This window comes from Papio anubis, chromosome 7, assembly GCF_008728515.1.
Source record: "Papio anubis isolate 15944 chromosome 7, Panubis1.0, whole genome shotgun sequence".
Lineage (NCBI taxonomy): Eukaryota > Metazoa > Chordata > Mammalia > Primates > Cercopithecidae > Papio > Papio anubis.
Genome location: NC_044982.1, coordinates 30,912,272 through 30,931,075, shown reverse-complemented (window position 1 = coordinate 30,931,075; position 18,804 = coordinate 30,912,272). Strand labels below are relative to the sequence as shown.

At 36.4% G+C, this 18,804-nt stretch overlaps 1 protein-coding gene across 27 annotated transcripts in view; it reads left to right on the top strand.

Annotated features, from left to right (window-relative positions):
* Window positions 1–18,804, top strand: part of TTLL5 (tubulin tyrosine ligase like 5) — a 294,113-nt gene that overhangs the window by 73,332 nt on the left and 201,977 nt on the right. For 23 of the 27 annotated variants that reach the window (XR_004184858.1, XR_004184857.1, XR_004184855.1 and 20 more), the window contains 4 exons: window positions 1,881–1,922; window positions 9,305–9,418; window positions 9,700–9,791; window positions 17,444–17,506. Coding sequence is in view for 19 of the 27 variants with exons in the window: in XM_031667950.1 (XP_031523810.1) it covers window positions 1,881–1,922; window positions 9,305–9,418; window positions 9,700–9,791; window positions 17,444–17,506 (311 nt within the window). In the remaining 8 variants the exon portion in view is untranslated. The remainder of the gene's footprint in view (window positions 1–1,880; window positions 1,923–9,304; window positions 9,419–9,699; window positions 9,792–17,443; window positions 17,507–18,804) is intronic. The other 4 variants (XM_031667954.1, XM_031667952.1, XM_031667951.1 and 1 more) reach the window with 1 other exon arrangement.

Below are 18,804 nucleotides of genomic sequence, written 5' to 3'. Positions count from 1 at the left end.
ATCTTCTCTACAAGTAATTCTCCTCAAAGGACCCTCCATGATCATGAGTTATTGATTGAGGCTAAGTGAGGTAAAAGCCCAAAGAAACTTATACTTGTCTAAAATATCATTAATCAAGCATTGCTTCATTCTTTGTGTACTCTGCATTTTTGTTCCAGTTAAACCAATCAGCTAATCCTTCCATTTACTCATTCCATCATCTCGTCAGTCCCTGCCTGTTTTGACCCTGCTAATTTCCCACTTTTGTTTCTTGGCCTTTAACATTTCTTCTTATTTAAAAAAAAATCCACTTTGCTCTTCTATTCCCCTCTGGTTTGATTGCTTTGCCTGCTCAGACATTTTGGAAGTCTTTTCTTATTAAATCCATCATGACCTTTACTTTTCATTTTAACATTTATTTACCTCTTCTATACTACATTGTTTTGCATTCATTGATTTGTTGCTTTTAAATTGTTCTGTACTCTCCTGCCAGATTGTAGACTCTTTGAAGGCATAAGCAGCTTTTTCTTCCTACTCCCCATTTTCTCTTTCTTTTTCTTCTCCTCTCCTTTTATCTCTGCCCCAAATCCACCTTAACCCTTTACTCCTCACTTTTTTCCTCCCTTCTTCCACTCCCATTCCTCCTCTTGTTCCTTTTGCTAGCTAGTCTCATTTGGAGTAGTGCTATTTTCTGTTTGCCAAACTCATATGCTATTATTTATTCAGATAATTTTTTATTAGAACAGGGTTTTCAAACTGAAGTGCCTAGAGGGCCTGCAGGCAGGTAATATAAATGAGTAAATAGAGGCAGGTGTAAAACAGCTAAGAGTGATATGACTGAGGTAAACTGGAGCGGGCATACCTCATCTGAAAGGTGTGGCTGTTTTACTGATGTGCTCTAGCTAATTACTGTCATGCATAAGTGTGGGCCAGGTGTTATGAGATCTTCCTATTGTCAAGAGAAATCAGAAATCTTACTTTTAAATATTGGCAGCCACTTCATTAGAAACAATACTTTGCAGGCCAAGCATAACATGTCTTTGAGCTAGATTCAGTCTTTGCCTATCTATGACCCCATGCTGTAGAATTATTCCCTAATTAATGTTGGGATGTGGAACAGAGTGTACTGTATTTTAAAGGCTATTATCTTGGATTAGATATAAAATCACTTACCAGGGTTGTACTTGATCAGTGCATCATCGCAGATCAAAAGGTTTTCTTTAATTTTTAATAAGGAAAAGTAGAGGATTAACCTAGGTATACTAGGAAAACTTAATTTAGGCAGTCACATTCCTTTTCAAATTGTTTCCTGCAGTATCTGTGGCAGGAACCACAGGATTATGTGTAAAGGATCATGAACATTTCTGTGCAGCTTTAACATAGTTTCTGCCAGGTTTCACTTCTAGAGGTAGTGTATTGCCAATCTTGGATGAATTGATCCCTTTTCTTAGTTTGCCTGTCAGCTTTATTGGCAACTCTTTGCAAACTCAAGAAAATCTATTCAATGTTTGTTTTGCCAACTGGTAGGTAATGGCATGATTTCATCCATAAGCAGCCTACAGGACACTTATATAAAGCCTAAAGGAACTGTAGATTAGTTATGTGTACTGTGTGAAACCAGTTTGTCAGGTGGACTAGTTGACTTCAGTATCTTCAGTATCTGGCAGTAGGATTGTGCCCTCAGTGGTTAGAAGTTGAAGCTGGAATATATATGGCATAGGAGAAAGCAGTGTGAAAGATAATAAATGTTCTAACCTTCCAACTACAAAGTGTAGGGCTCTTGCTTTTAGTTTCTGCTTGGAGATTATTTTTTCCTTTTTTATATCATAGATCTGTGAGATGGAAAATGTAGGCATATTAGGAGAAGATAAGGGTTTATTCCATTTTTCTGTGTTTTATAGCGTCCAGTATCTGCACAGTTTCAGTCATCAAAGGCCAAGCAGGTAAGTTCTAGATCTTTTGGAAACTTCATTCAAATTTTATTTTCATTCTCCAAATGGAAAGTTTTTTAGCTTTAGTTTTTCATGGTACATATTTTTATGTACCTATTTTTTTGCGCAGTTTATTAACAAAATAAATGAAAATAAATGCATAGAAGTCTTTTTGGTTATAGAATATAAGAGTAGAGGATACAGGAACTTAGGGATCCTCTTTTCCTGATAGTGATTATACCGAGATGGAGGCTGTTGAATTTAAATGATGAACAGGTGCTTAAAGGCGTATCTATCACTTTGACCAAAATATTCCAGGAAGGAAAATTTCCAGTTCACAAATGAACTTCATTTTTTTTTTCAGACATTTTACGAAACATACTGTTATCTATAGCTTAATACTGGAAATGTTTTCACATTGGGTGTTGGGTTGTATTTGCGTTCCTTAACAGGTGACATTTCAAATATGTAGTGATTTGCGGTTTATAAATCTTAGAAGCTCTGCCACAATAGTGTCTCAGATGCTACCTTTGAAATACAAACATTTTTCTTTCTGAATGATCAGCATTTGCTTTCTTTCTGTTTTTGTTAGCAGTGTTTGAGATTAACCATTGCTTTCTTCTGCACAGATTTTAAAAATTCTTTTTGAAGTAATAGGCTAGCAGTGGGGGTCCTGTGCCTGCTATTTGATGTTTTAGTATGAGGGATATAGATATTCTCATATATAAATATGTCACTGCAACTATTGTTTAGCAAAAAGCTCCAATATATTTATTTTGGCATTTGTACTCTCTGATGCAATTTCTGGTAAGCTTGAATGCTTGACTTGTAACTTTCTTAGCTACTGTTTCTGATAAAGTGATTTATATGGTTTATGTGAATCCAAGAAATGAAAAATAACTTACTGGATGCTTTGTCTAATATTTAGTAACTGATTAATGTTGTTCTGTAGTATGAGTTTTGGTGCTTAGTTGGTAGAATTCAAAACTTTATAATATGTAGTGTTTTATATTTAGTAAATACCTAAGTATGCTAGCTGCTCCCATGGCAAAAAACAACAAAATAAGGCTGTTGACTCCAAAGAGATTATATTCTAAATATACCTGGAACTAATGTACTGAAAGGAGTACGTTAGGAAAGGAGTACTCTTTCATAGCCTGTGGCATTTGGCTCTAAAGAAGTGTTTTTGATATGTAATTCTAATTTATTTTTACTTGTTTATGTGAGACAGGGTGTCACTCCATCACCCAGGCTGGAGTGCAGTGACGCGGTCACAGCTCACTACAGCCTGGATTTCCTGGGCTCAGGTGATCCTCCCACCTCAGCCTCCTGAGTAGCTAGGACTATAGGTGCACACCACCACACCTGGCTAATTTTTTGTATTTTTGATAGAGATGAGGGTTTCGAATGGTTACCCAAGTTGGTCTGGAACTCCTGAGCTCAAGCGATCTGCCCGCCTCGGCCCTCCCAAAGTGCTGGGATTGCAGACATGAGCCACCATGCCCAGCCTTTGATATGTAATTCTAATCTTAATTTCTCATTATCAATTTTAATTCCATTACATCTAGTTGCATTGCTTGAATTCCCATAGGTTGTAATAGGCTTGTTGGAGAGCAAGACCTCTCTTTAATAGTGATGTATTTGAACACTTGCTTACACGACATCAAGCCTTTTTGGCTTTAGTCAGCCAGCTTTATACAAGTTGAATTCTTTGACTTTTATTGTTCTTTGCAATGTTCTATTTTGTCATTGTCTTTCTGTTAACGAAGCACTCTTAACTTCACAGGTATTTTCATGGGAGTTAAGTAAAAAATAAAAGTCTCTGTTCTGACTTTTTTGACTGTTTTTGACTGTACCAAGCTTTCTTTTTCTGTTGCTGTCAGATTGTGAATTCTCTTAGTTTTTGCCCTTTTTCTGCCTTTTCCTTTTTAAACCATTATCTCTATATTTCTCCTTTCTCTTTAATGTCCATGGTTCAAATTTTCCACTCACCAGAAATTGTATTGCATGGTACTGTGGAAAGAATATGGACTTTTACAGTCAGATAGACCTGGATTCAAATTTTAGCTCTGCCAAAAACTAGCAATTAGACCTTTGGGCAAGTTCTCTTACCTCTCCGAGGCTCAATTCCCACATCTGTTATGTGGGGATAATAATATATACATGAAGTTCTGGTGAGAAAGAAATGATAAAATAGAGGTAAAATATTCAGGATAAGTGCTAGACATGTAGTTTATACTAAGAAGATTTACTCCCCTTCACACTTTTGAGTCTTGATTTTCCCATTGTCACGATCTCTTGTTATTTTGATATTCACCTGTTTGTAGTCATGTTTTTCACATTTGCCATCATCCACAAATGCTCTTTTGTTTGATTCACTGCTATTTATCTTACAGTTACACTGTTTTCAGTTTTTGTTGATGTGTTATATTCTGGCACTAACCCCCAACTGGAAATATAATTTAGAATAAAAATTGTATGAAATTTTCTCAAATACTTCTCTAAAATCCAAAGACATTTAATATATTGCTATAGTTCCCCTTTTAAAAATCTTGTCCTAAAAATCAAACTTTTAAAGCATGTTTTAAAGTAAAGCATTCTCCATACCATTCTTCATAAGCCCATAATCCTCTAAATTATTAGGGATTTTTTGCTTTTAATATTTGTTCCATTATTTTACTAGGGATTCAAGTTAGATTTACCAGGCAGCAACCACCAGGAGCAAATTTCTTACATTTTTGAAAATTAGTACCTCATTTGGTTTTTTTCTAATCTGGTGCCTCCTCAGTTCTTCACAATTTTTCAGACATAATTATAAGTGGTTTTGGTAAGTTTTGTTTGTTTGTTTTTAAAGCCGATTTCCTTAATAACACAATGCATGTCTCTCAGATCTGCTGGCTTACATTTATTCCAAATTTCTAGATGTTGCATATCTCTTTTTATTTTATTTTATTTTTTACTGTTACACAAGCCTACTTACTTTCTCCCTTCCACCCGTCAGTTTCGAAGTATACCCTGATTATCAATATGTTTAAACCTTCTCTCAGAAACCATTTTTTTTGGTCCATTTCCACTCAGATTTATTGATAATGTGGTCTTTTCCATTTGTTTTCTTTCATTTGATAGCATTCATTTTGCTTTTAAATTTGATTTTACGTTTTGTTTTTTAGATGGTAAAATGGATCACATATAAATTGAGCTATTTCTAGTTCCTTTGCTTTTAATGAAGAATTCCAAACTTTGTAAAACTGCATTGGGAGATTTTTATTCTTTGCATGTGTTCTCTGTCAAGCAAATTTTATTTTTGCCCCTCAATTATGATATATTCTTAGGATATCTTGCCATTTTTCCCCATTCCACATTTTGTTAAGTTCTTCTCATCACTGGTACTTGCCAGCTTTTTTTAGGCTGAGAGTCATTTTCTGATTCAACATCTGTTTCTTACTTCTTTGATTGAGTGGAGACTGGTGGTTCCTTGTCTCGGTAATTTCACATTTTCAGCCAGTTGTTCCTTAGCAATGACGGTTAGATATGTAAGATTTCTTCTCTGGGAAGATTTCTGAATCGTAAGTTGTAGTATTGATAAATTTATCTTTGGTGCATGTTGCATGGCAGAATTCTTAACTTGACAGTAATTTGACAGTTTATAATTTATCTGAGCACTGGATATCTAAATCATGTATCTTTTAGCCAGAGGCAATGGTTCTCCTCTCTAAGTTCAGAGGACCCTTATTTCCTTAGTACATTCAGTCAACTCATGGAAATGTGTGGATTTATTATATCTACCACTCAGAGAATGTAGTTGATATGCCCAAAGGCAAAACTGCAGAAAGACTTGCATTTGGACTGTTTTGCCTTGTTTTTGATAGTCTTGATGGCCTTTCAAATCAGTCTGATTCCTTTTTTTTTTTTTTACCTTTGCTTTGTTTTTAATCTCCAAGTATGTCTCCTCAACACTCATAAGCGTTTATTTTCTTTTTTTCTGTCCACCTTATCCTTTCTTCTTCTCTTCTCTCTTTCTCTGCCTTTTCTTTCATCTGTGTCTGTAATTCAGGTCACAGAATTATACACCTTTCTCAGAGTGCTTAAATACCCCAACTAGAAGCACAGACCTGAATTCCTACGTGCCTCTACCCGACTCCAAACAGTTCACAAATATGTACGCAGTAGCTAGACCTGGAATTGTAGGCTGTAACAAAGGAGTGGTTGTGAATGTATATGGGAGACAACTCTTTGAAAGTGATTGGCAGAGAAGTTTTAAGAGTTTTGGGGTGCTAATTCATTGGTTAGAGAAACCACATTAGGTTAGTAGGAGAAGGTTGCCACATCATTATCTCAATTTCTAGAAGCCAGGAATATTAAAAAACCATTAAAAACAATATCCAGGAATTGGAGGTTCTCATTAGGTGTTATTCAATAGTGATTCGAACCCTGTTCTTTTAAATACAGCCAGGCATTTCTTAATCTGTTTAATAGTTAATAACTTTTTCTTTAAATACTTTTAATTAAACTTTGATATAGCTTTCAGTTTATTAACCTTCTAAGTAACATTCTTTCTGTTCTTAAATGCTTAATAAAAATACCTATTTTTATCATATCATTTACATGAATGCTTATTTCTTACACTCTCTTTACATAATTTGAGATTTGAGGCCCTTAGATAGTGTCATGTAAGAAAGCTACTTAACTTTAGAGGACAACTGCCAGTGGCTTTATTGTTTTTTTTTTTGTTTGTTTGTTTTTTGAGACAGAGTTTTGCTTTTGTCACCCAGGCTGGAGTGCAATGGGGCAGTCTTGGCTCACTGCAACCTCCGCCTCCAGGGTCCAAGCGATTCTCTTGCCTCAGCCTCTTACGTAGTTGAGACCACAGGCATGTGCCACCACGCCCAGCTAATTTTGTATTTTGAGTAGAGACGAGGTTTCACCATGTTGGCCATGATTGGTCTCGAACTCCTGAACTCAGGTGATCCACCCGTCTTGGCCTCCCAAAGTGCTGGGATTACAGGTGTGAGCCACAGCACTAGGCTTTGCCAGTGGCTTTATGATCGGAGAGGCTGTCATGTGTGAACTAGATAAGTATTTTTTGGCAAACAATAAATCTCGTGTGTGGTCACAAGAAAAGTCCTTAAACTATCCATTTAATATTTTTGGCTTTTCCAAATTATACATTAAATAAGCATTCACACTTTTCAAAGATTTATAAACAGTGGTTATATTATTTATATTTGTTTCCTTCCTAAATCTTTCAACTTTCCCCTATAAACCCTCTCATTTTAACATCTACTGTTTAATGTATTCCCAGAGATTGAGTAAGTAAAAATATTTCCCGAAATCCTTCTGCAAAGTTTACTTCTAGCCGTGATTGATGTCAGCACTTTCACTTATTTGTTTGTTCAACCAATATTTCTTGATTGACTTCATGCCAAGTACAGTATATTGTTCTGGATGTTGAAGATACCACAGTAAAAGCCCCTGCACTTCACATGTTGCTTACATCTGTTGATTTCATGGTTTTCTTGATATAGGTATCCATCATGTAGTTGCCAATCAGAAAAGTTAGCTTTTATAACTCCCATGGTAGCTTTGGAGATTGGTTAGTTGGTCTCTCTTGTGTCCAAAGATAAAACCATCCATGGTTGGTTATTCGTGTACATGAATATATTAGTCTGCTCAGGCTGCCATAACAAAATACCATAGACTGGGTGGCTTAAACAACAGAAATTTATTTCTCACAGTCTGAAGGCTGAGAAATCCAAGATCAAGGTGGGGCAAGGTAGGCTTCATTCTAAGGCTTTTTTCTATTAGCTTATAGGTCTCTATTTTGTTGTATGCTCACATGGCCTCTTCTTTGTACATACACTGGCTGGAGTTGCCCAGGCTGGAGTGCAGTCGCGTGATCTCAGCTGACTGCACGCTCCGCCTCCTGGGTTCACACCATTCTCCTGCCTCAGCCTCCCGAGTAGCTGGGACTACAGCCACCTGCCACCATGCCCAGCTAATTTTTTGTATTTTTAGTAGAGGCGGGGTTTCAGCATGTTAGCTAGGATGGTCTTGATCTCCTGACCTCGTGATCCGGCCACCTTGGCCTCCCGAATTACTGGGATTACAGGCATGAGCCACCGTGCCTGGCCACCATCTCATAAGGACACTAATCCCATTACACCAGGGCCCCACTCTCACGACTTCATCTGACTTTAATTACCTTCCAAAAGCCCTGTCTCCAAATGCTATCACATTGGAGGTTAGGACTTCAACATGAGAATTTTTGAGAGAAACCAACATTCAGTCCATAACAACGGGTGTTGCTAAAAAGGCCAAAAGTTAGTTACCAAAATGCCTTTGAATAGATATTCTACAAATAGAGAAAGACAAATAATACCTGGTGACAATGGGGCTGCTGCTCTCTGGTTGAAGTTACTTCTAAGAATCAGGAGGACAATTTGCACCCATAGTGGGCGAATTCTTTCTTACTCTTTCTACTTGGCAGATTTGTCTTATTTTTGTCTGTCACGTCATCTATTTCAATAATAGTGTATTATCATGCTTTTATGCTGACTTCCTTTTTTACCTTCCTATTTCTCCACTCGCATAAAATCAAAATCACTTAAAACTTGTGTTTTCAGATGACCTCCCTCATCATCATGTAGAAGCTAAAATAGCTGAGATCCTCTTCTGGGATCAGTGATGAACAGGGCCCATTTGGCTGCCTTCTTGGAATACCCAGGGTAGTCACCCTTATTCCAGACCTCTTGAAGTCCAGCAACCACAGTGATAGCCTTTTGGCCACAGCTCTTTTCTGTGTCACTGATGACTCTCATCTCAATATTTCCCCCACAAATTGTAAAACATTTCACAGCCCAACTTTTTCATTTTAGATATAATAGATTGTTCCTTGGTTTTGTGTCTTATGTCTCAGTTTTCTTAATTCTTCATCTCCTGTGCTGAAAAGAGTGTACTCACTGAAATAAATCACATTTATTTTTCTATTGAGATTTTTATTTTATTTATTTATTTATTTTATTTATTTTTCTATTGAGATTTTATTGAGTATTGAGATACTTCCATATCCTTGAAGTATTGGATGTACTCTAAAACCAAGGTTTGGGTTAAATACTAGCTTAGAAAGTCACATAGACCTTATTCTTTCTTTCTTCTCTTTACTGTCTCAACCCATAGTGTTCTTTTACTATTCTGTTTTCTCCTCTTGCCTTTGAGTTTATTAGCTTTCATCTGTTTTCCGGGGTTCCAGGCTGAGATTAATTACAGGAAGTGTTCTGTGAATTTGAGCTTATATATCTTAGGAAAGATAATGAGGTTGAGGGAATGAACAGGATAATGAGGAATAATAAAAGCTTAAAAATTTTTTTTTACTATTTTCATTTTCTTCTCCTTAGCGTTCCCGTCCACTCTCTGCCAGTGATGCGGAAATGAAAAACCTCGTGGGCTCAGCCCGGGAGAAAGGGCCAGGGAAGTTGGGTGGTTCTGTGCTTGGTCTGTCAATGGAGGAGGTAAAGATAAGTTCATTTTAGGCTTTTGTGGGGTAACACAGGTTTTAGCAAAAAGTAGTGAGTGATTCATAATATTCATGACAAACTCATGTCTTACGTTGAAAAGAGAAAGATTCAAGATGGGAGAAATGTTTTCTTAGGGAAGAACATTTTAAATGGAATTAATTTCTCCCTTCATGCTGCTTTCACATTCTTGAGTCATAAGTATCTTCCTTTGTCCTATAGCCACATGGACTCCAGTTGTCAAAATAGGTACTCATTTTATCTTATTTTTCATCTAGATCAAAGTTTTACGGAGGGTGAAGGAGGAGAATGATCGGAGAGGTGGATTTATTCGCATATTTCCTACGTCTGAGACATGGGAAATATATGGGTGAGGTGACTACCTTTTTTTTTTTATTCTTTACCTGAGGTCTATAGAATTAGATTAATTGTGATACACTGTCATCATTGCTCCCCCCAATGATGCTTTTCTTATTTTGTTTATTTATAATATTATTAATATTACCCAACCCAAGAACTAGATTATTGACAGTAATTTAATATACCTGTGTATTATTTCTCCCTTTTACTTCCCTGCCTCCCTCCTAACTAGCTTCCTATCCCAGGGTCCGACACTGTCTTAAACTTTGTGTTTATCATTACCTTGATTTGAAAAAAAAATTGTTTTATCTATATGTATGTCTAAGCAATATACTGTTTTATTGAGATCTAGTTTACATGCAGTAAAATGCATCTATTTTAAATGTACAATTTGAAGATGATTTTTGGCAACAGTAGGCACCAGTTTAACCACTGCTACCACCAAAATGAAGATATAAAATATTTCCATCACCCTCATAGCCCTCTTTATCCCCTTTTATATTCAATCCTCCGCATGACCCCAGGCTTCAGACATTATGATCTGCCTTCTGTCATTACAGTTTTTCCACAGTTCCACATAAATGGAATCATACAGTATGTACTCTTTTGTATCTGGACTCTTTTGTTCAGCATAGTGTTTTTCATATTCATATGTGTTGGTTTATGAAGAATAGTTCATTCTTTATTATTATTATATACTATTTCATTGTTTGAATATACCAGAATTAGTTGAATATACCAGAATATACCACTCATCTATTGTAGAATGTTTGGGTTGTGTTCAGTTATGGTCTCTTTTGAAGAAAGCTGCTGTGACCATTCATGTGCAATTCCCAGCACCTTTAAAATGTCTTTTTGTCATTTTCAGGCTTGCATTTTTCTGATGAGAAGCATACAGCAATTATTGTCTTTGTTCTTCTATGCATAATGTCTTTTTTTCTCAGTTTGCTTTTAGAATTATCTCTTTGTAACTGATTTCGTCTTTTCTTTTCTTTCTTTTTTCTTTTCTTTTTTTTTTTTTTTTTTGGAGACAGGGTCTCACTTTGTTGCCCAGACTGGAATGCAGTGGCACAATCTTGGCTTACTGCAACCTCGGCTTTCTGGGCTTCACTTCAAGCTATCCTGCGACCTCAGCCTGCCAGGTAGCTGGGACTACAGGTGCATGCCAATGTGCATGACTCATTTTTGTATTTTTTATAGAGATGGGGTCTCCCCTTGTTGCCCAAGCTGGTCTTGAACTCCTGGGCTCAAGTGATCCATCTGCCTTGGCCTCCCAAAGTGCTGAGATTATAGGTGCGAGACACTGTGCTTGGCCACAACTGATTTTCAGCAGTTTGATTATGATGTGCCTTGGTGTCATTTTCTTCATGTTTCTTGTGCTTGGGATTCATTGAGCTTCTTCATCTATGGGTTTATAGTTTTATTCAAATTTGGAAGACTTTTGGCCTTTATTTTTTCAAATATTTTTTTCTAATGTTCTCCTTTCCTGTCTTCTTTTGAGACTCTGGTTACATGTTGACTTAGTTTATATTTTACCACAAATCTGGCTGTGCTCATGTTTTTTCAGACTTTTTTTTCTCTCTTTCTTTAGTTTGGGATGGTTTTGTATTTGTGTGTGTCTCTAAGGTCATTCATCATTTTGTCTGCAGTGCCTAATCCTCTATTAAGTGAAATTTTCATTTCAGATATTTTATTTTTCATTAGTTTTTGTGTCTCCTTTTTCTCTTTTTCGTTATATTCGTGATTTCCTTTACATTTTTGTTTACATGTTATAATATTTATAATAAATGTTTTAAAATATCTTTTTCTGTTATCTGTCATTTTGGGGTCTCTTTCTATTGACTGATTTTCATCATGTTTATGGGTCACATTTTTGTTTCTTCACATGTACAGTAATTTTTTTAATTGAATGCTAGACATTGCAAATGTTATATTGTTGAGTGTTTGGATTTTATTGTCTTCTTTAACCCCTTTTGGTTTTTTTTTTTTTTTTTTTTTTTTTTTGGTCAGGCACTTAAGTTACTTGTAGATCAGCTTATCTTTTTCCGGTTTATTTTTAAACACTGTTATGGTTCGTTTATAGTAGCTTTTTGTCTAGACCCAGGTTAGCTCCTCCACTAAAGACTCTCTTGGGGTGTCTGTTAAATTACCCCCACGATCAGTGAGATCTTTTCATTCTGTCTGGTGGAAACTCAATTTGCAACCTCATGTGAACTCTGGGAATTATTCAGCTTACACCTTACCTTCTCCTTAATTTGTTCTTTATTCTGATAGTTGCACTTTACTCAGCCTTGTGGACGTTCACCCTATACCTAAGCAGATTTGTTTTCACCCGAAGATTCCAGGGGTCCCTCATGATGATTTTTGGATATCTTCTTCTGCACAACTTCTTCTCCAGGACATTGCTTTGAACAGTCTAGCCACTCCCTAGAAATCTGATTTCTGTTATCTCTTTTCAGAGACAGTTATGCTCTATTTGCATTTCCTCTCTTTCTATATAGTCTGGAAATTGCCTTTAGGCAGAAATGTAGGGCAGTTGTACTTCGTGTATTTCCCTCTGTCAGAGATCACAGTCCTGTGCTGCCAGTTGTTTAATAAAAAATAGTTATTTTGAATAACTTGTAAACTTTTCTAGCTGTTTATGGTAGGAGAGCTTGTCCTGTAACAGTTATCCTCTCATGTATAGAAGCAGAATTCTATTGTTTTGTTTTAATCACTTTAAAACTTTTTCTTTAAAAAAAAAAAAAAAGACATGTTCTATGTACTCTTGCTTTTTTCATTCAGCATTTTATAATTCAGGTTCATGCTACATATATTTACAGTTCATTTTTTTCAGTGCTTTATTATATTTACTGTGTGTTTATATTGCTGTTAATTTTTCTGTTCTCCTATTGTTGAGGATTTGACTTATTTCTGGGCTTTTGCTCTTAAGGACAGCTGTGGTACAAATATTCTTGTATGTGTCTGCTGGGCATGTATCTAGGAGTGGAATTACTGGGCCTTAAAATATGTGAACCAGTAAGTGGCTTGGTGTTGCTCATTTCAGATCCCTTGCTGAAGTTTTTGTATAGGCTCAGTGCCTTAAAACATGTGAATGTTCTGTTTTAAAAGATAATGCTTTAGGAAAAAAGGTAATGCTGAATTGTTTCCCAAAGTGACTGTGTAAACTATCAGCAATGTATGAGGGAGTCTGTTGATCCATATCTTCTCCAATTGCAATACTGTCGGACTTCTTAAGTTTTGTCCATCTAGTGGGAGTAAAATATCTTATTTTGGTCTTGATTTGCATTTCTATGATTGCTAATAAGGTTGAGACTCTTTGTACTTGTTTATAGGCAACACACTTTCTTCCTCTGGTGACTGCATTTTAACCTAGTTGGGATGTTCGTGGTTGTAAGTACAGAGGTAGAACTTAGAAGAATAAAAGAAAAAGCCATTTTATAAAATTTGCTTGTTTTGAAAACCTAGCTGTTCATAGAGAAATCATCCTTTTATCTTTTAAAATATGCTATTCATGTAGTTATACTTTATGAAGACCTAGGAATTCAACAGAAAAATTTTACATGGGTTTTCTTGAAAATTATATATATACATATATATATATATATTTTGAAATGTTTTTTTAAAAATTTGAATTTTTGCATTTCCTGGAAAGCATATATTTTAATTAATGAAAGGGGGACCCTTTACTTTTGAGTATTTCAAGATATAGGACCTTACTTTGAGTATCTTTTTCTATGGAATCAATTTCAAATAATCTTGGGGTCTCTTAAGGAAGTCCAACAATGATACCTTTCTTTACTAGGTTGGTTTTGAACCAGTTGAGAAATATAACAAGGACTAAAATAGATGGAAACCAAAATACTTTATTTTTTACTGATAAAGTGTAGGTTGGGGGAATTGATTATAACTGTCTGCAAGCAAATGCATTTCCTGTTAAGCTTCAGAATTGGACAGACTTATATTCCTATTGTAAGCAAGGTTGGTCTGAGCCATGTATGGAGAGTACTGACCCTATAGGAGCAGTAGAGGATATGTATTTCCTAAGGGGGGAGTAGCTCCCAAGAGAAAAAAGAGAGGTGCTCAGTACATCATTTTCTGTTTATTTTTCCTAAATTACCAATCACATTGGTAAGTTACTCTAACTCTCTTGGTGCGTTCTGAGAAAAGAGGCTCAATTAATATTCATATTAATTGAACTGCCTTTACATAGAATGTGGGAGATATGTTTATCTACTAACAAATGTGCCATTTTATTAATACATATATATTATCAACAAATGTCTAGCGCTATGCTTAGTTCTTTGGCATATAAAATAAATATCAGGTGGGATCCCTGTCGGTTGACAGTTAACAGTATGTTTATGGAAAATTACTTACACATATAATAAGAATAGCTTTATTACTTTATTCTTAATAATGTTCTTAATAACAAGAATAGCTTATATTTGTATAGCTTTTTGTAATTTTAATGCCCTTTGTATACTTCATTGTTTCACTCACATTTTAATGACAGGGAGGGACACTAAGGCTCAGTAAAACAATGTGACTTGTCCATAACCACACAGTGAGACTTGGGTCAGATATTCTGATCTAGATCCTCCTTTTTTCCTGCTGCATCATACAGCTTTCCTAGAACAAAAAGTTTGCTCTGTATGCACAGTTTATGACAGGTCCTCAGGCATACAGTAAAGACATGGTAGGGCATATCAGGGAAGGCTTTGTACAGCAGGGTCGACTTGACCTGCTTTTTGAAAGGTGTAGTACAGTAGAAAACTCCTTATCAGCAGAGGATTATCAGCAGAGGATACCTTCCAAGAGCCCCTGTGGATGCCTGAAACTGGACGGTACCAAACACTTGACCCTTAAGCAACGTGGGTTTGAAGTAAAATTATACATGGATTTTCTTCAAACTCTGCCACCCCGAGACAGCAACTAGATCTTCTTCCTCCTCCTTATGATTTTAATATATTTTATTTTCTCTAGCATACTTATTGTAAGAATACAGTATGTAATACATATAACATGCAAAATGTGTGTTAATCCACTTTTTATGTTATCGTTAAGCCTTCTGGTAAACAGTAGGCTATTAGTAATTAACTTCTTGGGAAGCAAAAGTTATATGTGGATTTTTGACTCTGTGGCGGGGCCAGTGCCCCTAAACCTCTTGTTGTTCGAGGGTCAACTATATGTACTATGTTTTTTCCGATATATGTACCCATGATAAAGTTAAATTTATTAATTAGGCACAGGAAGATATTAACAGTAACTAATAATAAAATAGAGCAATTAAAACAATATTCTGGGCCGGGCGCGGTGGCTCAAGCCTGTAATCCCAGCACTTTGGGAGGCCGAGACCGGCGGATCACGAGGTCAGGAGATCGAGACCATCCTGGCTAACCCAGTGAAACCCCGTCTCTACTAAAAATACAAAAAATTAGCCGGGCGTGGTGGCGGGCGCCTGTAGTCCCAGCTACTCGGGAGGCTGAGGCAGGAGAATGGCGGGAACCCGGGAGGCGGAGCTTGCAGTGAGCCGAGATCGTGCCACTGCACTCCAGCCTGGGTGACAAAGCGAGACTCCGTCTCAAAAACAAAACAAAACAAAACAAAAAACAATATTCTGTAATACAAATTACGTGAATGTGGCCTCTCAAGTATCTTATTGTTCTGTACTTACCCTTCCTTTTGTGATGATGTGAGATGATACAGTGAGATGAGATGAAGTGAGGTGAATGCCATAGGCATTGTGATGTGGTGTTAGGCTACTGTTGACTTTCTGTATTCCTGAATGTGTGCACCCATCCCTTACTTGCAGTAAATGGCTTAGAGTCCCTCATTTCAGATCCCTTGCTGAAGTCTTTGTATTGGCCCAGTGCTTTCTCGCGTGACACACTGCTGTCACTTGTTCATGTCTTCCACCCCAAAATTTAATGTCTTTTCCACCTGAGCACTTATCATGCACTGTGGCCATCACTTTTGCAGTCTGAGGTGTGACAGCAAAACTAGCATGAATTTCTTTTGTCTTCTTCACGATATCATGTATAGAAAATTTGTTTTTATTTTAGCAGCTCCAGCGTATGATTTCTTTTTCCTTAAGTCAAGAACTTTTACCTTTTTCACCAAAAAGAAGTACTTTGCAGTTCTATTTGGCATATGCAGATTGCCAGCATCACTACTCTTGTCTGTTGGGGCCATTATTAAGTAAAATAAGGATTCTTTGAACACAAGCACTGCTAAGTGATTCATGGGCCTGGAGTGTCTACAGTGCAGAGACGCTAGACAAAGGGATGATCCACATTCCTGGTGGGAACGAGCAGAATGCATGAGATTTCATCACACTCCTCAGGACAGTGCATAATTTAAAATTTATGAGTTACCTCAGGAATTTTCCATGTAATATTTTCAGACTTTTGTTTACTGTGGGTAACTGAAACATGAAGGAGGACCACTGTATAGATGTAGAGGAGATATGGGGAGAAGGTATCCAGTCAGAGGCAAAAGATCAGTGGGAGCTATGAGAGTGTTACTGGAAAGGGGTCCCAATCCAGACCCCAAGAGAGGGTTCTTGGATCTTGTACAAGAAAGAATTCTGGTGAGTCCATATGGTAAAGTGAAAGTAAGTTTATTAAGAAAGTAAAGGAGTAAAAGAATGACTGCTCCATAGGCAGAGCAGCCCAAGGGCTGCTGGTTGCCCATTTTTATGGTTATTTCTTGATTGTATGCTAAACAAGGGGTGGATTATTCATGCCTCCCCCTTTTAGACCATATAGGGTAACCTCCTGACATTGGCATGGCATTTGTAAACTGTCCTGGCGCGCCTGGGAGTGTAGCAGTGAGGACAACCAGAGTTCCTCTCGGTGCCGTCTTCGTTTTGGTGGGTTTTACCTGGCTTCTGTACTGCTCCCTGTTTTATCAGCAAGATGTTTATGAGCTGTATCATGTACGGACCTCCTGTCTCATCCTGTGACTTAGAATTCCTAACCATCTGGGAATGCAGCCCAGTAGGCCTCAGCCTCATTTTACCCAGCCCCTATTCAAGATGGAGTTACTCTAGTTCAAACGCCTCTGACAAGAGGATTCTAGGGAGACTTGGCTGACTCTACTGTAGGATCTGTGTCAGGCAACTGTGTGGAGAGAGTGTGAATGAATTGATGTTACAGATGATCCAACTTTTGAAACTTTGGAAGAGAAAGTATTTGCCTTTAGCAGTAGACATCTAGGAGCCACTGAAAGCTCTTAAGTTAGGGAATAACATGATTGAAACAGTCTCTTATCTACATTTTCAGGCCCTTTATGCGTCTCCTATTCCCAGTTTCATTTGACCTATATATAAATTTTTGTTAATTTTTCTTTTATCTTTCAGTATTATTTTCTGAATTTATCATATTATCTATTAATCCAAGAAATGCTGGTTTTTCTTTCTGTTTTCTAAATTAAATCCTCTTTTTCCTTATTCTTTTTATTCTATTTGTTTCTGTTCTAGTGTCTTACAGTTTAAATTTGAGCAACAGTCTTTTCCTTTGCCACTTTACAAACAGTATATTTCTTTAAAAACAGTATATAAGTACCCCTGTTACTTCTGTGCTTGATTCATGGTTTTATTTCTACATTTTCCTCTTGAACTAGCTTAAGAAATAACCGGTTTCTTTCTTTGCCTTTCAGGTCCTACCTCGAGCATAAGACCTCAATGAACTATATGCTGGCAACACGCCTCTTCCAGGACAGGTAGAGATTTGCTAAACTTTAAATTTAGGACTAGATCACAAGATTAAAAGAAAGTACATGTAAAAGAAGGAAAGAGACCTTATAAAAGTCTTTATGTAAAATCTCTGCTAGAAAAAAAAGTCCTGTAGAAAGGATGATATAATGACTCATTTTCCCAGAATTTATCATGAACTCTCAGCACTTTGTAACATTTCCAAAAGACAAAAATTAAACTATAACGATCTTTGAGCAATTTTAACAGATGCCTTAAACTTTATTCTTCTTTAAGGAAGGCCTTTACTCAGTGCCATTATACTTTAGATGCAGTTTTAATAGACATGATTATTTGTTTTTCTAGACCAGAAGAGATTAGAATTATCAGATTGGAAAAAGTGGAGGGGAGGTAATTCATAAAGTAAATACACTGAAACTTTTATAAGAAATGACAACTGATAATCTCAATACAAGGGAAAATAGAAGGAAATGATGGAAAACAGACATTGGAATTTAAATAGCACAGCAATCAGGGCTGCTTAGTTCCACATACTTTTAGCCCCTGAGACATAACTGCATTGCACTATAGTTCGTTAATTGATTATCAAAATAAGGCACCCTAGTTATTTAGAGAAACCTATATTATTCTGATGTAGGTTTCAAAAAAATCCTTTTTTGAAGGATTCTTAAAATAGATACCCATATTTTAACCATCTGCAATTTCATGATCTAGTATCAGGAAATACATGGGATTTGCAATTTGTCTCTATAAATTTGTGGTAATTACGATTAAGTAATGTAGGTTCTAAAGAAAGAGATCTTTGGATTTATGTAGAAGACACAATCTCATTTCTTTATATATATAAAACCTGTGGGTTTTTCCTCCCCTCATGAAAACTTTTACAAGGTTTCTTTTACCTTTAGAGTTTAGATACTTTACCAGGATGTGTTCTGATATGTCATTTTTCATTATTTTGGTTATGCAGTGAGTGCAGCCTTTCAGTCTTTCAGCTGTGGGAAGTATTTCCCTTATCCTTTCTTTTCTCTCCTTGTGGAATTCCTGTTAGATAAATTTTGGCTATAGCCTCCATATTTCTTTACTGTTTTTATACTTTTGGTTTTGCCTCTTAGCTTTAAATTCTTGGAGATTTCTTGGATTTTGTTTTCCAAAACTAAATTGGTCTTCATATCTATATCGTTATTTACTACCCACACAGGATAGGGGTGTTTAATTTAGTTTTTTATTTTGGCAAGTGTGTTTTTAATATACAAGAACTATTTTTGCTTTTTGAATAGTTTTAGTATTTCATGGAGGTAATGTCTCT